The sequence below is a fragment of the Vipera berus genome, assembly GCF_964194415.1.
Source record: "Vipera berus genome assembly, chromosome: 3".
Lineage (NCBI taxonomy): Eukaryota > Metazoa > Chordata > Lepidosauria > Squamata > Viperidae > Vipera > Vipera berus.
The window spans coordinates 217,691,246-217,712,629 of record NC_138204.1 but is presented as its reverse complement, the minus strand read 5'-3'; the positions used below and the strand labels follow the sequence as shown (position 1 = coordinate 217,712,629).

Sequence of the window (21,384 nt, the reverse complement as noted above, 5' to 3'; positions counted from 1 at the left end):
GCTCTGCCGCTTCCCCTCTCCGCGGCGACGAGGCCGGCGGCTCTGGGGCCGAGAGAGCCCCGTGGCCGGAGAAGCGCAGCCTGCCGGGGCCCTTCTTCCCAGGCGGGGCGCGGGCGGCGCGTCTCGGCTGGCGGAGCCGGCCCGGAGCTCTCCGTCTGCTGAGCAGCGCCGCCGCCCGGGGAGGCCGAAGCCCCCGCGGCCCTTCTCCCCGCCCCTCCCTCCCTCCCTCCCTCCCTCGCCCGTCTGGACGGGGCGCCCGCGGAGGAGCTGAGAGGGGAGCCGGTCGGGAGCCCCGATTGCCCGGCCCCGCCAGGCAAGGACGCGGCTGGACCCGGCGCCCCCTTGCCCCGTTTGAGCCCGGCCCGGATGGGAGACCACGCGGGAATCCCGCGCCGACCCTGCAGCGCGGCGGCCGAGCCCCGCCCCCAAAGACCGCGGCCGGGGAGGGGGCGGGGCCGCCCTTCGCGCGCCCAGGGCCGGCCTCGTCACGAGATACCCTTCTGCCTCCGAGGGGCGGGGGCGAGTCGGCGCACGCGCGTTAGCGACGGACTGCCGCTGTCAGCCAACGGGGGCGGCGCCCGAAGCCGTCTGCTTCTCCAACGGGGCGCCCCTTCGCCGCTCGGACGCCCGTCTGCCTCACCGGGGGCGCCCGCGGGCGGAGGGCTGCTCTTCCTGCGGGGCGGGGCGGGGCGGGGCCTCCCCAGGTGAGGGCGGGGCCTTAAATACCCGGAAGCGCTGCTGCCCGCTAGCCAGGTGCGGAGCCGTCGGGGCGCGGCGAGGGGCGAGTGAGTGGCGGCGGTCCGGGCGGCTCCCCCCCACCTCCGGCCCCGCCGGGAGGGTCGCGCGTCGCCCGCTGCGGAGGCTTCCCCGGGGCCAGGGGCGCGGGCGGGCTGCGGTTCCGTGTGCTTCGCCGTCCCGGCGCTCCCTCTGCGGCCGCGGCTGTCCGCCTGCCGGCTGAGCGGCGCTTCTCTCCCCGCCCGCAGGACGCGCTGCAGGAGAGGAGCCGCGCCGAGCCCGTCTCTCCCGGCGGGCGCCCGAGAAGCTGCGCTCGGGGCATGAGCCGGGCCGCCCCGCCGCACTCCCCGGGCGCTCGGTCAGCGGCGAAGGACGCCCTCGCGGCCTCTAGCGGGGCCCGCCCGCCTCCTCCGCTCCGCGCCCGGAGCGCCTCGCCCGGAGCGCCTCGCCCGGAGCGCCCGCTTTGCCCAGGAGGACCCGAAGCGGCCGCCGCCCCTGCGGAGCCCGGAGCATGGCCGAGTCCCGGGTGAAAAGTAAGTGGGGCGGGGTCGCCCGAGAGGCCGGGAGGGGTCTGGCCTGCAAGAGGGGATGGTCCAGGCGGTGGGTGGACTTCAGTTCCCAGAATTCCCCCAGCGGCATGCTGGATGTGGAAGCCCCCCCCATCTTCAAGAGCTTGAAACCCACTTGGCCAGATCTTTGCGGGAATGTGCGGAGCCCCCCCTCCCCTTCCTCTCCGCTGCTTTCCCCCCCCCCGACCTGCCCCCCCCCCCCGGCTTCGCTCTCCTGACCGGAGACGATGAGGGGCAGCTTTGCGCCTTTGCCTCGTACCAGCCCCCCCTCTTTTACTGGAATTTTCTATGTGGACCCCATGGGGGGGGGCAGCCTTGGCAGCTTTAAGACTTGTGGACTTGCAGAGCATTGTTGGGGAATTTTGAGAATTGAAGTCCACAAGTCTTAAGGTTGCCAAGTTTGGAAACCCAAACAAAAGATAAACATAAAGAGAACTTAGGTGGGAAAAGTGCAAAAAGCAGTTAAAGAGAAAGATGGCTGAAGAAGTGACTTCCAATCTTCTTTGCAGCATTTGCAAACGAGCACCACCTTTCCTCCCTATTTACCCCACAGAGATTCCTTCTATCTCATATTCAGCCTTTTTTAAAAAATTGGCAATTCCAGAAATCGACTTTTCGCTTTTTTTCTGTATACGAGGTTTCCAGTCTTTTAAACGAGTATCGCCAGCAAAAACCTTCCTTCCCCTGAAGGGTGGCAGCGCCCAGTGGGCTCTCCGAAGGGGGTCCCCTCAGCTCCTGTGAGCAGATGGGGATCCCGCTGGGTCCTCTGTCAACTCGCTATCTTCACCGAAAAAGTGGTGCCAGGGCTGGGGTGCCGCCCTTCACACCCTGGCCGAGTGGGAGAGCAGCCGGAGGAGGTTAATTCACACACTCCCGGACTGGCTGCTGAACAGATCTCACCCAGCTTTCAACTCCATCTGTTGTGGGAGGAAAAGGGAATCGCCTCGTGTTTGCTTCAGCAATGTGGTCACTCGCCTTCCGGTGTGCTTAACTATCACACAGAGCCACCCAATGCAAGCTGCTTTGGCTCCATTTCCCTGGGAGTCGAGCAGGGCCCACGGCTTCCCATGGGGCTTTGGCGGTGGGGCATTGGGGACCTGAAAAGGCCCCTGGAGCCCCCTTCCCTAACAGGCTCCACCCAGCTGCTGCCAAGTGGACAGCAAATTTGGTGCCCCCAGCAGAACAGAGGAACATTTCAAACCTGAACAGAGGCCGGGAAAAGCCGCTCGGAGTCACCTTGGGGGGGGGGAAGGTGGGCTGCAGAGCAGTTTAATAACAATCAAAACAGGCACTCTCTTTGCTTACAGCGATAGGTGGATAAGCCAAAGCAAGGTTCAGTTCCCCGCAGTGGTGGGATTCAGCCGGTTCGCATCACTTCGGCAGAACCGGTAGCTAATTTTTTGTTGCCCAGGCCCAGAATGTGCTTCCGGAAGCGGCATCCACACAGAGAACCGGTTGTTCACCTATTTGAATCCCACCAACTGGTTCTCTGGCAGATTTCTCTAAAACTGGAGTGCAAGCTAAGATGTCAAGGACAGCCTGAACAATTAATTCATGTTTCAGCCAATTAAGGGACCCAGTGAGGCCTTCGCTGAACGAGCTGTAATATTTCCCAGCTCTGACCGCTTCTACTGACTGAAAAGCCTTACTGAGCATCTTCCTGTGGTTTTCAAACCAGGTTCCTGTTCTCCTCCTCTTCCTCCTTTTTCTGTTGCCGTTACAGGAAATCCCCATGTATTGTAAAAACCTTGAGCCGTGTCTTTCTGTATTGTATGGAATGGATGTGAAAATAAATCAACTTTGCTATGAAATTGCAGATAACCGGCTTTTGGCAAAAAGCAGCTCTCTGTATGAAGCGCTTAGCTAAGGCCTCTGATTTAATGGCTGGTTAATATGAAATTATCTCGTTTGCAGCCCTTTGAGTAAACCACGGACAAGCGTCAGTGGAGATTCTCAGTCATCCAAGCCGTCCTCGTCTCAAAAGCGCTTTTTTCAGGCAAGGGGGCTCTTTTTCCCCTTGGAAAACAGTTGCTGGAGCAGCCCTCTAAGCTGGAGTGGCTCCTTCCTGACTTGCTGGGACAGAAGTGGTTTTGTGCGCTGCACAGAGTCCGCTGGAGCTGGAGGAATCGGGTGGCTGTGATGAATTTGAAAAGATCAGAGGGAAGGAGAGAAGCACAATCGGATCTGCAAGGTTCGGTTTCAGAAACGAGGCACTCCGGCCTGTCTCCAGCGCCTGGTGCAGCTGTCAGGAGAAGGTATTTGGGACCTTCTAGAGCACCACCCGGGGTCTCCAGCGCGGCTCATGCCAGGCGGAGAAGGCACCTTCCGCCACGGGTGGACTGGAGCTATGTGGCGTGTGCCACTTTGCCAGGTAGTCGAGCAGACACCGCAGGCACAGGGGTCCCTCAAATAACACAGCCTGCTTTTTTTATTATTATTATTTCTGGGTTCCCCCCCCCCCTTTCTTCCTCCAGTGAGCACCTCTTGGGCCTTCTTGGCTTCTGCTATCTGGAACCTCCCAACTTTTGACAGGTCACAGAATGACATAAACCAGACAGGCTGGAGAGATGATACTCGAGTCCAGTGCTGCCTAGCCAGGCTGACCTTCTTCGGAGATGCAGAAAAGCCCGAAGAGGTTACTTGCCAGGGCTGTTCCACAGCCTGTGCTGAGCAGGAAGGGTTAGAGTTGGGGTTTGGAAAACTCGTTTGGCGTTGCCTTTTTAAATCTAGGAAGAGAGGAAGCCTGCCAGGTGGATCCAGGACACCCTTGACCGCTGAGCGGGCCCCCTGGCCAGGCTGCTGTCCCTTGCGGGGTCCAGTGTTGGTGACCCTGCTTAGAAAGTGCCCTTAGAAAGTGTACAGGCCGGACCGCGTGTCTCCGTCCTTGCAAGGCTTCCTTTGTGGCCTCCTTGACCACCCTGGAGTTTAGATGGAGGCCTTTTTCAGATGACCCAGGAAGCCTCAGGCCGGCCACCACCGTCGCCCTGGCTGTGGAGGGCACACCTGGGGCACCTAGGATGGCTTTGCTGCCTCCTGCCCATTGTGGACCCTGCGGCATGAGGAGGGGGCCCTTTGGAGCTTTGGGGAGCGCTACCTGCTCCCCTGTTGCGGGCCTGTCTTGCCTCGGACACCGTCAAGGTTGCAGAACGCCGATTCTTCTGTCTGGGCCGCTGTGGCACCTGCAGATTGGAATGGAGTTGTGAAGGGTGAAGATTCAGGGTTTCTGCACTGCTTTGGGCTTTGAACTCCACACAGGGCCTGCGGGCGGCTTTTTGCTCCTTCGTGCCACAAACACTCTTGTAACAGCACACGAGTGTCGCTGATCTCATTGTGCTGCAGTCAGCCTTTTCCAGAGCAGCTCAGGTCTGAAGTCTCTGTCCGAAGGGGGCATCCCGGGGCTCCGGAGAATGTTCCCTGGACGCTTCCTTTTTATCTCACATTTCTTGAATATTGTCCGTCTGGCCGGCTTCACTTGTTCAGCTCTTTTCCTGCGCTTAGAACTGTGAAGCCTTTGCCTCTTCAAGTGCCGGCTTGGCACAGTTCCCTGCCTCCTCCTGCCCCGCTGCATCCCCACCAGGAAGTCTGTTCTGCATGGGTCAGATCCCCTCCTCAGGAATTACGGGGAAGCGCTAATTAAGAAGGCTTCAGAGAAGGTGAAAGAAGTCGGAGGAAGGCAGCCGAGCTGATCGGGAATTAAGAGACGAAGTCCACGGAAGGGAGACTGAAGGGGCCAGGAAGGTTTAGGCTGGAGAAGGGACAGAGAGGGGAAAAGTGATAACAGCCTTTGTGCAACTAAAAGGGTCTCCGGGTCTCCAACCTCTACCGCCTTAAGACCTGTGGACTTCAACTCCCAGAATTCCTCAGCCAGCATGGGTGGCTGAGGAATTTTGGGAGTTGAAGTCCACAAGTCCTAAAGTTGCCAAGATTGGGGACTCCTGCTATAGAAGGTAAGAACATCTGGTTGGTTGCCTGTTGGAGAACATCTGGTTCAGTTGCCTGTCCATCTTCTAAGACTGATGTCCAGCTGAAACCTAAACCTTTGCTTCTTCCCTGGACTCCTGGAAGGGCATTTCCCCCACCTTTTCTACATGATAACACAGGGGTCTTCAAACATGGCCCTTTTATGACTTGTGGACTTCAACTCCCAGAATTCCTCAGCCAGGCATGCGTGCCTGGATAAGGAATTCTGGGAGTTGAAGTCCACAAGTCATAAAAGGGCCAAGTTTGAAGACCCCTGTGATAACACTTCTGATGCTTAAACACAGCTGTCTTTGTCTCCTAGCAATCTTTTCTTGTCCCGGCTCCTGGTTTGTTTTTCTTCACTTTAGTTCAGGGGTAGGCAACCTTGGCTCTTTTATGACTCCTGGACTTCAACTCCCAGAATTCCTGAGCCAGCCTGGCTCAGGAGTTCTGGGACTTGAAGTCCAGGAGTCATAAAAGAGCCAAGGTTGCCTACCGCTGCTCTATTTTATCAGCATCTTTCCCAAGAAGTGTCTAGGACTGGATGTAATATTCTGCGTATGACCAATTCCAAACCATGAAGAATGATTTATCTTCATTTTGAGACTATTGTGCAAATAATCAGTGCTAAACTGGGATTTGCTCCCTGTTTATATAATGCCTTGTCCTGCCAGTGTTGGTAGAGTTGTGGTTTTCTCCTTGGTAGTTCCTGGATTAGGGCATTGTTTTCTGCTTGATTGTTTGTCTAGTGTTAATCCCTGCTTATCTGGTGTTCGCTGCTGGGGAAATCCGAGAGGTGCTTTTTCCAGAAGGCAACTGGACTGACTATCTTGGTTTTTTTCCTTTGAAAACATTTCGCTTCTCATCCAAGAAGCTTCAGAACTGGGACAACCATGACCTGGATGGTTGGGAATCTCCACAGGCAGCTGCTGGAGAAAATGTATTTTGGTCTCTTTATTTCCTCCTTCGCTTTTTTTAAATTTTCTTTTTTGAATGGTGTGTAAATGAGATTTATCTCTATGTGTCTGTTGGTGACTGAGAGTCAAGCTTCCAGGAATTTCCTAGTGCTTTTCGATTAACTTGGTCTAGGATGCTCATAGTTTCCCAGTTGTCCACGTTTTGTGAAATCAGGGAGTTTTCATTGTGTCTTCTGGCAGCAGGCTGGTGTTCAGGATCATCTGCTAGTCTTCTGCCTGTCTGTCCTACATAATGGCTTCTAGAGCCCTTCCATTGTAGATTGTACAGGACTCCAGTTTTATTCTTCCTGGACTACTTGGCGTTTTGCATTGCTTAAGATGTTTTGGTGGGGAGCAAATCCCACAATTTAGAATCATTGGGTTGGAAGTGATCTTGGAGGTCTTCTTGTCCAACCCCCTTCCCAAGGCACGAGTCCTCATACCACCCCGGACAAATGGCCATCCAATCTCCAGTGATGCAGCACCACAGTCCCTGGAGGCAAGCTGCCCATTGGCTAATCGTTCCCCCTGTTGGTTTTGGCTGGTTCTCCTTGTGCCTGTTCTGCAAAGATGTGTTCCTGCAGCCGAGGCAGCAGGGCTGGTGAAAAGATCCAGCTGGATGCCTTTGGCTGCCCTGAGGGCCCTCGATCTGCGGATTGCAACAGCCTCTTCCACATCCCCGCCTCGAAGCAGAGAGGCCGAGCATTGTGGGCTCAGAATACCTGGCCTCTCTTCCCAGCTCCTCCTCCTCCCGGCTAGGCTATCCTGGGCATTTTGATTTGAACAGCATTTTTCAGTGAATAGCTTAAACTGACTTCTGTACCATGGAAATATATTGACAGAGTTGGCAGAGACCTTGGAGGTCTTCTAGTCCAGAGCTCCCCAACCTTTTGGGTACCAGGGCCTGGTTATGTGGGGAGAGGTTTTCCCGTGGACCGGAGGGGGCCTGCCTTCCACGGATGGGGCTTTGCTTGCTTGTGCGGCCCCGGTTGCTGGCATGCTGTGGCCTGGTGCTGGTCCACGGACCGGGGGTTGGGGACCCCTGTTCTAGTCCAGCCCCCTGCTTAAGTAGGAGACCCTCTACCATTCCAGACAGATGGCTGTCCAACCTCCATGATGGAGCACCCACAACTTCTGGAGGCAAGGAGTTCCACTGATTGATTGTTCTTTCAATCAGGAAATTCCTCCTTAGTTCCAGATTGCTTCTCTCCTTGCTTGGTTTCCATCCGTTCCTTCTTGTCCTGCCTTCAGCTGCTTTGACACACACCCCCCCCCCCTTCTTTGTGACAGCCCCTCATGTACTGGAAGGCTGCTATCGTGTCACCCCTTAGTCCTTTTCTTCATTAAACTAAAAAAGGTAAAGGTAAAGTTTCCCCCGCACATGCGTGCTAGTCGTTTCCGACTCTAGGGGCTGGTGCTCATCTCCGTTTCAAAGCCGAAGAGCCAGCGCTTGTCCGAGGACGTCTCCGTGGTCACGTGGCCGGCATGACTAGACGCCAAAGGCGCACAGAACGCCGTTACCTTCCCACCGTAGCGGTCCCTATTTTTCTACTTGCATTTTTACGTGCTTTCGAACTGCTAGGTTGGCAGAAGCTGGGACGAGTAACAGGCGCTCACTCTGCTACACGGCACTCATTAAACTGGACAGACCCAATTCCTGTCTGTTTTAGCCTTCAAGCCCCCTGATCATCTTTGTTGCTCTTCTCTGCAATCCTTCCAGCGTCTCAACCTCTTTTTATTTATTACGTTTATCTTAGCAATCCTTGGGGTGTTTCTCTTGGGAAGCGCCTCTGAAGGGCCCAGAGGTTTGTGCTGATGGCATAAAAAGGCATCTGATGCCATTCCACATTAATTCAGATCTTTGCACGCTCAGATTAACCTGTGGACGTCCTTGTGATATTCGGCCCAGGGGGGCTCGAGCAGAGTAGCTGGTGCCAGCCGGCAAGAGATGCAGGGCTGTTGGCAGTCCCTCTGGCTCTTTTTCAGGGCTGGCCATGACTCTGATGGACGCCACGGCTGACAAGGATCCCCTCGTCCAGGAGCAGATCTTCAGTGCCCTCTGCTCTTTGGGCAGGGCTGAGCCCGAGGAGGTCTTGAACGCCTGCGAGGAGTACCTGCGCCAGCACGAGAAGGTGGGGCGTCCCAGCGTGGCTGTTGCAGTAAAAAGGGTGGGGGTGGGGAAAGGTGTTTCTGCCTGGATGGGCAGAAGGGTAGACTCCGGAGGGCTGTCCTGGAAGGCGGCCTCCTTCGCAGCTGGCGGGCGATGCTCTTGCAGCTCCGGAGAGTCGGTGCCAGGTGCAGGTTGGGGCTGCCTCGGGCACTGCCCCTCATCTCTGCCTCCTTCCCCAGCTGGCCCACCCACACCGGGTCATCCTCCTGAGGGCCATGGAAGCCGTGGTGAAGAGCAGCCTGGCTGAGCTGGACAAAAGCACGGCCAAGATCGTCATCTTCCTGGCGTCCAGTGAGATGACCAAGTCTAAAGTGAGCCTGGGAGCTGCCCAGGGGATGGGGTGGGGCATGTACCTGAAGGGTTGCCTGACCCTTTGGCTCCTTTGGCCTTCTCACCCGGAGGCCCCGAGGAAGCCACGTCCACGACCTGAGGAGGGGCTGGGGGCCGCTGGGCCACTTCTGGGCATCCTGGCCTGGGTTGCTGCTCCCATCAGCTCTGCCCACCTGGCTGCCCCCTTGTGTTGCCGTGCCCACTTCCCGGGGAGAGGGAATGTGGGGATGGAGCGTGGGGTCCAGCTGTCCGTCTTGGGCTCCCCTAGGAGGCTCTTCCAGAGTGGCAGCAGGCTGCCAGCAACCTCCTGGTCGCGGTGGGCAGGCGCTTCATCAACCAGGTGATGGAGGAGGTGCTGACCAAGTTCCAGCCGGGGGTCCTGCCTCACTGCTTCGTCCTACTGACCTTCGCCAACCTCTCGGTGACCAATGGTGGGTGCGCCCTCAGGAGGAGGGCCTACAGCCTGATGGGCAGGGAGGCCGTGGGGGTTTTGGGGGGAGGGGTGCTTGGGAAGGCAAGCAAGGTTGGCAGCCTGACCCTCTTCTGCCTACTCGCTGCCGTGTTCAGTGCCTGGTGTCCCTCGGCAGAGGGTCCAAAACTTCCTGGGCATCATGGTGCAGCTCGTCCAGGCTCTGGCCCATTAAGGGACAGGTTGCCCGGTGGGCAGTTTGAGACCTGAGCCTCAATTTCTCTGTTTTCAGTGAACCTTGACTCATTGATTTGGGGGCATCCGAGTCTTCTAAAATTTATTTTGTCAGGGAGCTTCCTCGAGTTTGGAGGAGGGAGTGATGTGAAATGTTGGAAAAAAATAAATAGTACATTTTGGAGAAATCTCACGTTATGAGCTTCCTGAGGGTGTCATGTGAACCAACACGATACTTTATAGGGACACAAGGAATTGCGCATGCTGTGGTGTCCCTTCAAACTGACCTTGTCAGTCCAGAGGATGCTCAGTCCGCAGAGCATCTGAAGGGCCACTGGGGGGGGGGGCAGAGAAGAAGCTAAGCGGGGGAGGGGGGATGTGTGGTTTATTTATTTATTTGGCTTATGGCCTGTCTATCGTACGCCGGATGCCCTTATAAACATTTCAGCTAGATTAGCCAAGCAAGCGATGGTGGGGCTGAGGCTTTGCTTGTTCTCTGGAGGAGGGCCAGTTCCTCGGGGGGGGGGGGCTTCCGTTTCAAGCCTCCTCTTCCTCTCCTTCCTCTCTAAGTATTTGGGATGGTCCCCTTCCTCAACTCCATCCTGGGGACGATGCTGCCTCTGCTGCCCCTGGCCAAGCAGGACAACACCAAGTCCGTCTTCTGCTACGGTAAGACAGTGTGTGTGTGTGTGTGTGTGTGTGTCCTCCTCACTGGACTTGGAGGTTCAGTTCTGGGACCTACGGTTTGTGGGGCTGCCTGGGCAGAGCAGGAGACGGCTGCCTGCACATTGCTCCACCTGTGCAGGTGTCACCTGCCATTGAGTACTTGCCTGCCTTCGTGCTTATTTCTCAAATAGTGGAGTAATCCCATTTTACCGGTTTGATTTTCACCCATCTCCCTATTTTCTGCGTCTTTCACTTGTCTCTGTCCCAAACTGGTAAAAACGGCTGCCCACCGGATAGAGCCCTTCCGGGGGGGGTAAGGGGCTGAGAACTCCCGTTTTGGACTTCCTGGGCTCTGGAGGGGTGTGGAAGAGGCCTTTAGCCCAACGGCTACACCCCAGGTCATCCGCAGAGGTCCCTGTTGGCGGGGGGGGGGGGTCAGAGCATCCCAGGGCTTTGGGGCTGGACAGGGTGATTCTGGCTCTGCCCTTTGGGCTCCTTGGGGCTCCTTGGGGGCTTTTGTGGGACCCCTGCGTGGCTTGGTGAATTTTGCAGGGTGGGTTGTCGGGAGGAGGAGCAGGAAGAAGAATCCCACCCCCCCTTCCTTACCCCTTCTCCCCTCCCCTCCGATCTGGGTTCTGGGAGGAGAAGCTAGCAAGAGTGGAGAAAAGAGCCACCAAGGTGATGAAGGTCTGGAGATAAGCCCTCGGATGAGGGAATGAGGCCTGGGGAGAAGAGGTGGGGTGGGGGGTGGGGGGGTGGGGCGTCGACCTCTTCCTCAGAGCACCTGAAGGCAGGACAGGAAGCGACTGGTGGAAACTCCTCGGAGGGAGATGTAAGCAGGAACTCAGGAGAAGCTTCCTAACAGTGAGGACGGTTACTCAGTGGAACAACCTGCCTCCAGAAGTTGAGGGTGCTCCAAGACTGGAGGTTTTCAAGAAGAGATTGGACAGAAACGGTAGAGGCTGTCCTGCTTGAGCAGGGGGCTGGACTAGAAGACCTCCAAAGGTCCCTCCAGCCCTAGGATTCTAGGTCTCTGGCGCATCCTCCCTCCCACAGCCTTGCAGTACTTCAGCGAGAGCATCCTGGAGTACCTGGCCAACCTGGACAAGGCGCCGGACCCAACTGTGAGGCGAGACACCTTTTCCAGCGACGTCTTCAGCGCCTACGAGGTCCTCTTCAGCTGTTGGCTGCCCAGCCGGGAGACCAAGGTGCGGCCGGAGGAGGAGGAGGAGGAGGAGGAGGGCTGTCTGATGATGGGGGTCTCGGGCTGAAGTTCAGCGCCTGGGGGGGGAGGGCTACAGATTTCCCGGGATCCTGGCCAGGGTACAAGAGGGGCAAATCCCGGAGGGGGCCCCGTCGGTGACCTCCCCGCCTGTCCCCGCAGGTGCGGCTGGCGGTGGTGGAGGCCCTGGGGCCCATGAGCCACCTGATGCCCAGCGAGAAGCTGGAGGAGCTGCTCCCTCGCCTGATCCCCGGCATTCTGGCCCTGTACAGGAAGCCGGCGGAGGCCTACTACGTCTCCAAGGTAGGCCGGCGGGCAGGGCTGCCTCGGCCTGAGCGGAGGGTCCGGGATGGGGGTCCCCAGGCACCAAGCGGCCCCTCCCCCTTCCCTGAGCTGCTTCGCTCCCTGTGCTGCACGGCCCTGGCGGGTGGACGGCGGGGGCTTCGGTCCCAGGCGGGAATTTGGGGGGCTGCAGTGTGAAGCGGGCAGAGGCCCCTTTTCGGGACCCCAAGTTGGAAGGAAGCGGCTGATCGGGGGCTCCCTCCCTTCACCCGGGGGGGAGGCACCCTTCACGGGCACGAAGACGGCAGCTTCATTGCTTTGGCAGAGGGGCTCCCCCACCCCTATCTGGAAGCCTGTACAGGTAGTCCTCGACTTACGACTGTTCGCTTAGTGACCCTTCACAGTTGCAACTGAAAAACACGATTGTTTTACACACGACCCTTGTGGCGTCCCCGTGGTCACGTAATCAAAATTCAGATGCTCGGCAACTGGCGTGTGCTTGTGACGGTTGCAGCATCCCGGGTGTGTGTGTGTCACACGATCCCCTTTCGCGACCTCCTGACAAGCAAAGCCAGTGGGGGAAGCCGGATCCACTTAACGGCCGTGTGACTAACTCAACAGCTGCTTGGCTTAAACACTGGCAGGAAAGGTCACAAAACGGGTCAAGGCTCACTCAACAAGCGTCTCGCTTAGCAACAGAAATGTTGGGCTCCATTGCTGTAAGTCGAGGACCAGCTGCCCTGCCAAGCCCATAAGGCTGCATCCGAGCATGGTTTACCTAATCTGGAGAACGTTCTGCCAGAGAAACTAAAACCTTGAAACCTATCGAGTTCCGGAGGGTGTTAATCCAGGAAGAGGAACCGCTTGAGGCGTGTGTGTGTGTGTGTGTGTGTGTGTGTGTGTGTGAGGCTGGTGGGCTCTCCCCCCCTCCCCCAGGGCAGCTGACGAGGGGGCTGGGCTGCTGCTGGAAGGTGGGGGGGAGCCATCCTCACTCGATCCCTTGAACAGAGCCTGTGCCAGATCCTGGAAGCCTCGGTCAATATTGGGAGCCGGACTCTGGACACGCAGCTGGATGTCCTCCTTGGGACCCTCCACCTCCAGGTAAGGGGGGGGGCGGCCAGAGGAGCCGGCCTTCCTTGTGCCTCCCAGCTACCTGGCCGAGGTGGCCCCAGGCCTGGGTACAAACTCCCCCCCCCAGGTTGGTTCCTTGTGGCCCGGAAACTTCTCACTGGGGACTGCCTGGGTGGGCTTCCTTCACCTGGTGGTGCTGGTGCGCTTCTCCCCTCCCCCCTCCCTCTCTCCTCCTCTGACGCCCCCTCCCCCCCCCCCCCCCCGCAGCTCTGTGCCCCTCTGGACTCTTCTCTGCCCATCTCCCTGAAGAACCACAACGAGCTCCTTCGCTGCTTCACCGTCTTAGGTGAGAGACCCTCCTGGGGCGGGGGGGGGTCCCTCACGCTGGTGGCCCACGTGACCTCTGGGGGGGCCTTCCATCTGTTGCAGCTGTTTCATTCCCTGACCGCTTGCTCGGATTCCTGCTCCCCAAGCTGGAGTCCAGCAACGAGAAGACCCGGGTGGGGACGCTGACCGTCCTGCGGCAAATCATCAACAGCGCCCGTAAGGCGGGGGAGGGGTAGCTGGCTGGGGATCGTTGGGGGGGGGCAGCAGAGGCACTGCGGAGGGGGAGGGGCGCGTCTCCGCCTTGGAGGGTGGGGGAAGGAAAGGCTGGACAAGGGAGGGGCTGCTCCTCTGGCTCCTGGGTGTGTCAAGCTGGCAGATGAGGGCGCCTGGCGCATTGGCGGCGGAGGAGGAAGGTCTCTCTGATCTTGGGTGGCCTCGGGACCCGCGATGGGCCCTCGGAGGGGGTGTGGGGGCCCAAGGACCTCCGGGTGGCTTGAGCTTCTGCTCTGCTTCTGCCCAGCCGCTCAGATGGAGATCAAGAAGCCCGTCCTCCTGTCCTCCCTGAAGCTCCCCCTGCAGGACCACAGCAACAAGGTGAGAGGGGCGAGGCCCCCCCGCCCCCCGCCTCATTTCTGGCCCTTGGCAGGCCGCGTCCCTGCCCTGCGAAGGCCGCCTGGCCCTTCCGAGCGGCATTTGCACCTCTGCAGGTGGCCGATGCTCTGTTGCAGGTGAAGGGGGGAGGGGCTCACCTTTGCCAGCTTTTATGGGGCGAAGGGGAGGGGAGGGAAGACGGAGAGCGCCAGTCTGGCACTCTCCTCCTTGCCAGGCCTTGCAGTCTGGTGGCTTCCCTGCCCACTCCCTGTTGGACTGCTGCCTGTGCAGCCTTCATGAAGGATGGCCGACTGCCTCGCCTGGCCCAAGAGCTTTGCCCCTCCAGAAGGCCCCCCCCGATGCCAGCCGGAAAGTGGCACCGGCAGGAGAAGCCCAGCTGGGGGCTGAATTCTGTGCCACACTTGCTTGCGCTTAGCCAAGTGCTCCCTGCTCCCGGGTGCTGCCCGGTGGGCCTCCAGCCCCCCTCGGGCGCCCGAAGCCACGCAGCAGGTGGCGAGGGGGCCCTCGGCGACCTCCCTCCTTGCCTCCATGCAGGTCAAGTGGGCCGTGGTGCAGATGGTCAGCGCCATGGCCCAGCATGGCTACCTGGAGCAGCCGGGCGGAGAAGCCCTGATTGAGTTCCTGGTCCGCCAGTGCGCCCTTCCTGCCGACCAGGTGAGGGCCTGGAATGGCTGGAGTGAGTGACCGCTTGACCGGCGGAAGTTTAATGCTCCCAAAGGGAGGCTGAGTACCAGGCTGGCACACCTTCCTCTCCTTCAAAGAGTCGGGGTGGGGGGGAGGCTGGGCCTGAGCCCCCCTGCGTGGCTGGGCCGGGAAAGGCACCCCCCCTGCCCACCAGCCACAGGGTGAGGCGCGGGCCAGCTGGACTGCCCACATGTGTGGGCCGGGATTGGGTGGAGGCAGAAGCCCACCCTCCCCCCTGGGCCTGGCATTCCCACCCCCAGGAGTTCCTGTGTCTGGGGGCGTGGTGAATGGAAGGGGGAGCCCCCCCCCCAGGATGGGCTCGGGCAGCTGCAGGAGAAGCCAGGCTGGGTCCGGCCCGGGTGGCAGTGCTTCTCCCCTCCTTCCTGGGGGCTTTTGGGAGATGTCCCCCCACTCTCCCCCCCAGGTCACCCCGCAGTCCCCCCAGGACCCGGAGGAGGTGACGGACGGCCAGGTCCGGAGCATCAGCACCAGCACCCTCTTCCTGCTCAGCAGCACCGTGGACAGGATGGTTGACGTGAGTCCCCGAAGGGAGGGCGGGACTCGGGGCTCGTGGTATACGTGGCTGAGGCTGCTGGGATTTGTAGTGGAGCGGCACCGACTGGGCGAAGTCTTCTTGCGGGGGGGGGGCTGAAATGAAGCCCACTCGGCCCTGCAGCTTCCTGGTCTGGCCAGGCTGCTCCTCGGGGGCTGAAGGTGGCAGCTGACGGGAGAGGAGGGGTCTGGCTGCGTCCCCCCTGCAGGTGCTCTGGCCGTCCCTTCTGGGCTTTGTGACCCCCGTGCCCTTGAGCAACGCTTTGGCCCCGCTCTGCAAGAGCCTCCTGGCCCTGGCCGCCCAGAAGCAGGAGCAGGGGGACTCGGACCTGCAGCTCCTCTACGACCCCGGGGGTTCGTATTGGCCTCTGGGGGGGGCTCGGGGACAGCACCGGGGGGGGGCACGGAAGAGTTCCTGGCAGCAGGTTGGCTCAGCTCTTCCAGTGGGAGGCCCGGCTGCAGTGGGTCTCTGGCGTCAGGTGGAGCCGGATGGGGACACGGGGCTGCCCCCCCCCAATGCCTTTCTAGCTTTCTTCTCCTTCTGAGACGCAGAGCCTGGGGGGGGGCTTCCCGTTGCTCCTGGTCAGGTCCACACTGGCTGGGGCAGCCCAAAACCGCTTGTCCGGCCAGGCATGGCCAAGGGAGGGTTCCTGTGTTTCCCAGAGGGGGGGGGGGCTTGGTAGGATTGACTGCATCTGTTGCTAGCGGCAACCCAGGGGTGGGAGGGGAAAGGCCCCCCCTCAAAACTGATGCTGAAGAATTGTGCCTCGCTTGCAGGAAACCTCCCGTCTCCTCATGCTTTGATGTCCCGGCTGCTGGTGAGCAGAAGGGATTCTTGGGGGGGGGCACCATCCCTCTGCTTGGGGGGGGGAGGAGGTATTTCTTGCCCTGGAAGGGGTCCCCTTGCCGTCCGCTTGGTGTGTGTGTGTGTGTGCAAGAAAAACAACCCTATCCCCACCTTGGTGCTTTCAGGGCTGATCTTGGGCCGTTCTCCACCCTCATCCTGGGGGGGCGGTTAGGATGGGCTGGGCCTTCCCTCCCCTCTCCCTCCCTCTGAATTCCCTCAGCCGAGAGGCTTTGGGGCCCCCTCTCCACCCTGCCTTTGCTCCCCCCCCAGATCGTGGCTTCTCAGCCGTACCTGGGGGGGGGCCGGGGGCCGGGGGCCCTGCGGCTGCTGCTGGTCCTGCGACTGAGCGTCCACCCTGCGGCTGAGCCCCTCTGGAGCACCAAGATCCCTGCTCTGCTGCAGCACCTGGAAGGTAAGGCTGGAGGGGGCCCTGCATGCCCCCCCCAGTGTGGATCAAGCCGGGGTTCCCTCTCCTTGTAACCGGGGGGGGGATGCCACCCTCTCCGCTTTGCGGGCCGGCCTGTAAATAGGATGGACCGAATGGCCTTGATTGACGGCTGCGCTGCTGATTAAGCCCGCCCCCCAGGTATCTTCTCCTCCTGAGAAGGGTGGCGTGGAGTGGGGGCCCCTGGGCTTGGGTCAGGGGGCAGGTGTGGGGGGGCAGGGCTTTGGCCCGCCCCCTCGTCCCCCACCACTGCTTTGTCTTTCCAGCAAACACGGAGGCTTCCCTGTCCCTGAAGGACTGGCAGGCCCAGCTGCTCCAGGTGAGCCTCCCCCCCTTCCCACAAGGCTGCAGGGGAGAGCCAAAGGGGGGGCACAACATTACCCCCCCAGCCCTACCTCTGACTGGGTGTCTTCGCAAAGGGCTGCCCTACGGCTGCTCTCCTATTTATACCTTGATTTGTATGGCCGTCCAGCTGCCGCATGGTGGCTTCCATACGGCATGAAACGCCAGCGCTATAAAAGCCCTAGAAAGAGCAATGGGGGGGTGTCCCTGAGTCCTGGGGGGCTCCCTTGGAGGGAAAGGCAGGGCTTGGGGGAATTGCTGCCTCCTGTGGCTGATTTGAAGAAGCTGCTTGGTGACCTGGACGAGCCGAGAGCCGAGTGTCCGACATGCAGCACCAGAGGCAGAAGCACCGGGGGTGTGTGTGTGTGTGTGTGTGTGTGTGCCAAGGACGTGGGCGGAAGCTGCTGCTGTTGCTGGGGGCCTCTGGCAGAGGGTCTCGCTTCTCACACCTGGGACGGGACGGCCTTTGGGCTGAGGCCTCTGGCCGCTGCATGGCCACTCCAGAGGCCCCCCTCCCTCCAGCCAGGAGCCTTACGCTGGGCCAGGGCTGCCTGGCACCTCGGGCACAGGCCAGCTTGAAATGCCAACCTCTCCCCACAGCTCCTCCAGGAGACCCTGGATGCCATTTCAGACGTGCCTTGGACCTCCCAGCTGGTCTTGGAAATGTGCAGGCAGCTGAGTGGCTACAACGGACTGGCTGCCGAGAAGGTCTGCTGGGGGGTTGGCTGGGGAGCGGAGGGGCCCCTCCTCCTGCCGGTGGTCTCTTGCTGACTCCTGACTGGGCAGGCTGGGTCGGGCAGGGAGGGTGACCCCCGGCCCGCGGTGGGCCAGGCCTCCAGGGAAGCAGCTTCTCGTGCCTGGACGGGGCCTCTGGCAGGGTTCCTCCTGGGGTGCATTCCCCCCCTCCTCTCCTCCTCCTCTTCCTCCTCCAGGCCTTCCTCCACAAGGCCCTCGGGGTGGGCCTGGCTGCTTGTGCCGACAAGGACCTGGTGCGGAAGCAGCTTCAGGAGCTGCTGGAGACGGCACGATACCAAGAGGAGGCAGAGCGAGAGGTGGGCGCCTGGGGGGAGGCTGGGGGGGAGAAGGGGGGCTGCCGCATCTCACCTGGCCATCGCTCAGCTCGTCCCCACCCAGAGGGGGCAGAGAGAGGGGCAGCCGAGGGAGCAATGGGTAGCTGCATCTTGACGGGGTCTCCAATCTTGACAATTTTAAGGCTGGTGGACTACAACTCCCAGAATTCCTCAGCCAACCATACTAGCTGAGGAATGCCGGTTGTCCAAGTCCACAAGTCTTAAAGTTGCCACGGTAGCAGAGCCCCGCTCCAGAGGCCTGGAGAAGGCCAGACCTTTGCCAACTCAACGAGGCCAAGCAAGGACTGCTGCCCCCCCCCCCTCCCCAGGGTCCTACGTTGTCCTACCGGGCTCTCCTTTCTCCCGGTCAGAGCCTGGCCACCTGCCTGGGCCTTTGTGCCGTCACTCACCTGGACGAGGTTCTGGCCAAGCTGGAGGATTTCGTCAAGTCGGATGTCTTCAAGAAGTCCGCTGGCCTCTTCAGCCTCTTCAAGGTGGGTGCCCTCCCTGCCCTGGGAACGTCCACTGGGGTCTTCGCCTCTGACCTTTCCTGCCTCCTCCCCCCCCCCAGGACCGCAGTGACCACGAGGTGGAGAAGGTGAAGAGCGCCCTCATCCTGTGTTACGGCCACGTGGCCAAGCACGCGCCCCGGGAGCTGGTCCTGTCCCGCATTGATGCCGACATTCTGCGCAACGTCTTCCTCTACTTCAACACCAAGGTGAGGCCGGCCGCATCCTGCCAGGAGGGACGGCTGGCAGCCGCTGGGCCTGCTTGGGCCCCCAGGATGGCTAATGCCCGTCTCCTTTATTTTGTCAGGTTCTGGGGATAAAGGTAGAGACCAAGGTACAGCTCGCCCCCCTCTCTGTCCACCTGTCTCTTCCGCTTCTCTTGAGAGCCCGGGGGGGAGGGGCCTGGGGGGTGGGACGGCTGAGCGCCAGGTCACCCTGACGCCCCTTGGCTCACCGTGGCTCCTCTGCCCGCACAGCCCGCTGAGCCAGGTGGGGTCAGGCGGCGGGGGGGGGCAGCTTGCCAGCCAGGCGGGTCTTGGGGTTGCCAGGGCGGAGAGGATGAGGGGTCTCCCCTGGCCCCAGGGCGGAAAGGGGGCTTCCTTTGCGACCCGCATGAAGGTCAGGAGAGCCTGCTCTGTGTGAGAAGGAAAGGGGCTCTCTCTGCTGGCAGAAGGTTTGAGCAGGGACCTTGGAGGTCTTCTAGTCCAACCCCCTGCTCGCAGGAGATGCCATCTCAGGAACGCACTGAGTGCTGGCACGGAGAGGCCCCTGCTAGCCCCAGAGCCGGGGGCTCCTGGCCCTTCTTCTGAGGCGGTTGGCACAAGGGGTCCTGGGGGGCTCAGCGGAAGAGAGAGGAGGGGGAGGGGCGTGCCAGGTGCTCCCCCCAAATAGGTTCAATCTGGAGATGGCAAGCAGGAGGGGGGAGCCTCTGGTGGTCCAAGCAAGCAGCCCCCTCCCCGGGGTGAGGTCTGTGTGGGGTTTTGGCTGCCAGGCTGGGATCGCCCTACCTCAGCAGCCCCCCCAGGAAGAGCTGAAGGGCAGGTGTGTTTCTTGGGAGGGGCTCTGCTCTTACTAACGCCTTCCTCCCAGTGTCTTTTCACTAACTCTGTGGGGAGGGTCTCTCTCCCCCCTCTGGGGTTCAGGGGCCCATGGAGCTGGGTGGGCAGGTGGAGCCGGGTCCGGCTCGCAGTCAGGGGCAGCTGGGGAGGGGTCTTCTTCTGGTCCTTGACAATCCTGCCTGGAGGGATGGAGGCCCAAGTGGTGGGCTGCCCTCCAGAAGAGCTGTTCTTGGGGTTCACCGTCCCCCTTTTAGTGCCCTCCCTGAGTCTTCTGGGCATAGGCTGCCAATGTCCAGTACGCTTCAATTAGTGTTGGAAGTGAGTTCACCTCCCAGCACGGGTGAAGGGCCAGCAAAACCTGTGGGTGACTTCTGTGCTGCCAATTCCTCTCCCCACTGGCCCTGGGCACATTGTGGGGGGGGAGATCCCTGCTTGGTGCCCCTTCCAGCCCCTCAAGGCCTCCTTCTCCTCCTCCTCCGTCCCCAGGATACGACCCTGAAGCTCTGCCTCATCCGCAGCGTCTGCCTGATCAGCCAGGCCATCTGCCACAGTGCCCAGTCTGGGGACTTCATCTTCTCCCGCAAGGCCGAGGTGGTTGCCCAGATGCTGGTGAGGGGCAGCTGGAAGCGTTTCCCCAGCTCCAGCAGAAGCAGCGGCCCCCTCTCCGCTCTCCTGCCAGGGTGCCAGGCAGGGATGCCCCCAAATGCCAGCCCAGCAGAGGGAGGAGCGGGAGATGCCCTGGGGCTGCCCACCTGCGCCGGAGACCCCTGGGCGGTTCAGGCCCCCAGCCTCCCAACCAAGGCAGAGGAGAGTCTTCCTTTGGGGTGGGGGGGGGGCTGCTGGGGGTCGTCCTCACACCTTCTTCTCTTCCTCAGGACTTCATCAAAGCAGAGCCCCCCGACAGCCTGCGGACGCCCCTCCGCCAGAGAGCCATGAGCGCCTGCATGTACCTGGTGTATCCTTGCTCGGCTCCTCCTGGGGAAGCCCAAAAGGGGGCTAGGAGGGCTGGGGGAGGGGGAGGGAATGACCTCCCCCCTCCCATTCTGGTCCTCTCCACTCAGGCTACGCAGGGCCTCCTCGGGTCTCCCTCACGGCCAAAGAGCCCTGCAGCGGAGGGGCCTCCCTGTTGCAGCCCTCCCGCTCCAGCCTTAACTTGCCGGGCAGCATTCTGGAGCCCCCCCTGAGCGAGGCCGAGAAGGTGGAGCTGGTGGAGACTTGTCTTCACAGCGTCTTCCCTCTTCCCCCGTCGGACGCGCCCAAGGAAGGAGACGGGGCCGAGGGGGAGGCCGGGCCGAGAGAGGTACCAGCCCAGATCCTGACTGGAGGGCCCTGGCAGGCGGGCAGGGAATTGCCTGCCCCCCCCAGCCCCTCCCCCACCTTTCTGGCACCCATTCCTCCCGGAGCCCCACCCCCAGGCTGAACGGCTCCGCTTCCTCCCTGCCAGCCCCTCTGGAGCGCCACCCTGGCCGCCCTCCAGGACCTGCTCAAGAGCCTCCTGCACCGCCACATGACGCCGCACGGCCTCCAGACCATGTTCGAGGTAGAGGACCACTGGTTGGAGGGCGGCAACCCTTCTCGTGGGGAGGGGCCGGCCACAGGGGGCTCTGGGACTGCATCTGCCTGTTCTCCCCCCCCCAGCACCTGGGGCCCTGGGTCAAGTCCGCCAAGGAGCACGAACGGGAGCGAGCCGTGGAAGTGAGCGCTGCCCTCCTGCTCTTCTACCGGGAGAAGCTAAACGTCACTGTGAGTCCCTCTTGCGGGGTCCCCCCCCGCCCCCCCATGGACTGTCTCTCTGCAGGCTGTGCTGGGCCAGCTAATCCCAGCATGCCCCCCCAAGGCTTAAGCCAGGTTGGGGGGGGGGTGATGGGTTCGTGTGCCTGGGGAGAGGAATGTGTGATGCGGCCTTGAGACCCCCCCCACAATCTGGGAAGGGGAGTGGGCTGATCGCCCTGGCCTCGCACGGGGCAGAGGTCCCCAGCCGTAGCTGCCTGGGACTGGCTTGTGACTGCTTGACTCCGTGGCCGGGGCTTTGGCCACGGGGCTCAAGTGCCCCTTTCCTTACTCAGAAGGTGGTCCCCTTCTACAACCTGGGGCTGCTGACGGCGCTCTTCTCCCCCCGCTGCACGGACTCCCTTCCCCGCATCCGCCAGCATGCGGTGGATTGTGTCCATTCTCTACTCTACATACAGCTGTGCTACGAAGGTAACCATTGCTGAGGCCTTTGGGGGTGGGGGCTGCTGGGTAGGGGCTGCTGGGTGGGGGCTGCTGGGTGGGCTCCCCACCCTCGGCTGTTCCGCCAGTGGGGCTAAGAAGATGTTTTTTTCTGGAGGGGCT

The 21,384-nt window shown here is 61.0% G+C and overlaps 1 protein-coding gene across 7 annotated transcripts in view; it reads left to right on the top strand.

The window, feature by feature from the left end:
* The first annotated feature begins 983 nt into the window (after positions 1–983).
* Positions 984–21,384, top strand: part of MROH1 (maestro heat like repeat family member 1) — a 40,241-nt gene continuing 19,840 nt past the window's right edge. For 5 of the 7 annotated variants that reach the window (XM_081323326.1, XM_081323325.1, XM_081323320.1 and 2 more), the window contains exons 1-28: positions 984–1,268; positions 8,207–8,352; positions 8,570–8,701; positions 8,989–9,151; positions 9,934–10,032; positions 11,086–11,237; positions 11,414–11,554; positions 12,542–12,634; positions 12,872–12,950; positions 13,034–13,147; positions 13,452–13,525; positions 14,078–14,197; positions 14,652–14,762; positions 14,989–15,133; positions 15,557–15,597; positions 15,897–16,038; positions 16,338–16,390; positions 17,014–17,121; positions 17,346–17,465; positions 17,855–17,977; positions 18,055–18,201; positions 18,300–18,326; positions 19,537–19,659; positions 19,926–20,005; positions 20,215–20,350; positions 20,495–20,590; positions 20,689–20,793; positions 21,117–21,252. In XM_081323326.1, the coding sequence (XP_081179452.1) occupies positions 1,247–1,268; positions 8,207–8,352; positions 8,570–8,701; positions 8,989–9,151; positions 9,934–10,032; positions 11,086–11,237; positions 11,414–11,554; positions 12,542–12,634; positions 12,872–12,950; positions 13,034–13,147; positions 13,452–13,525; positions 14,078–14,197; positions 14,652–14,762; positions 14,989–15,133; positions 15,557–15,597; positions 15,897–16,038; positions 16,338–16,390; positions 17,014–17,121; positions 17,346–17,465; positions 17,855–17,977; positions 18,055–18,201; positions 18,300–18,326; positions 19,537–19,659; positions 19,926–20,005; positions 20,215–20,350; positions 20,495–20,590; positions 20,689–20,793; positions 21,117–21,252 (3,028 nt within the window). In that variant the 5' untranslated portion in view covers positions 984–1,246. The remainder of the gene's footprint in view (positions 1,269–8,206; positions 8,353–8,569; positions 8,702–8,988; positions 9,152–9,933; positions 10,033–11,085; positions 11,238–11,413; positions 11,555–12,541; positions 12,635–12,871; positions 12,951–13,033; positions 13,148–13,451; positions 13,526–14,077; positions 14,198–14,651; positions 14,763–14,988; positions 15,134–15,556; positions 15,598–15,896; positions 16,039–16,337; positions 16,391–17,013; positions 17,122–17,345; positions 17,466–17,854; positions 17,978–18,054; positions 18,202–18,299; positions 18,327–19,536; positions 19,660–19,925; positions 20,006–20,214; positions 20,351–20,494; positions 20,591–20,688; positions 20,794–21,116; positions 21,253–21,384) is intronic. The other 2 variants (XM_081323321.1, XM_081323323.1) reach the window with 2 other exon arrangements.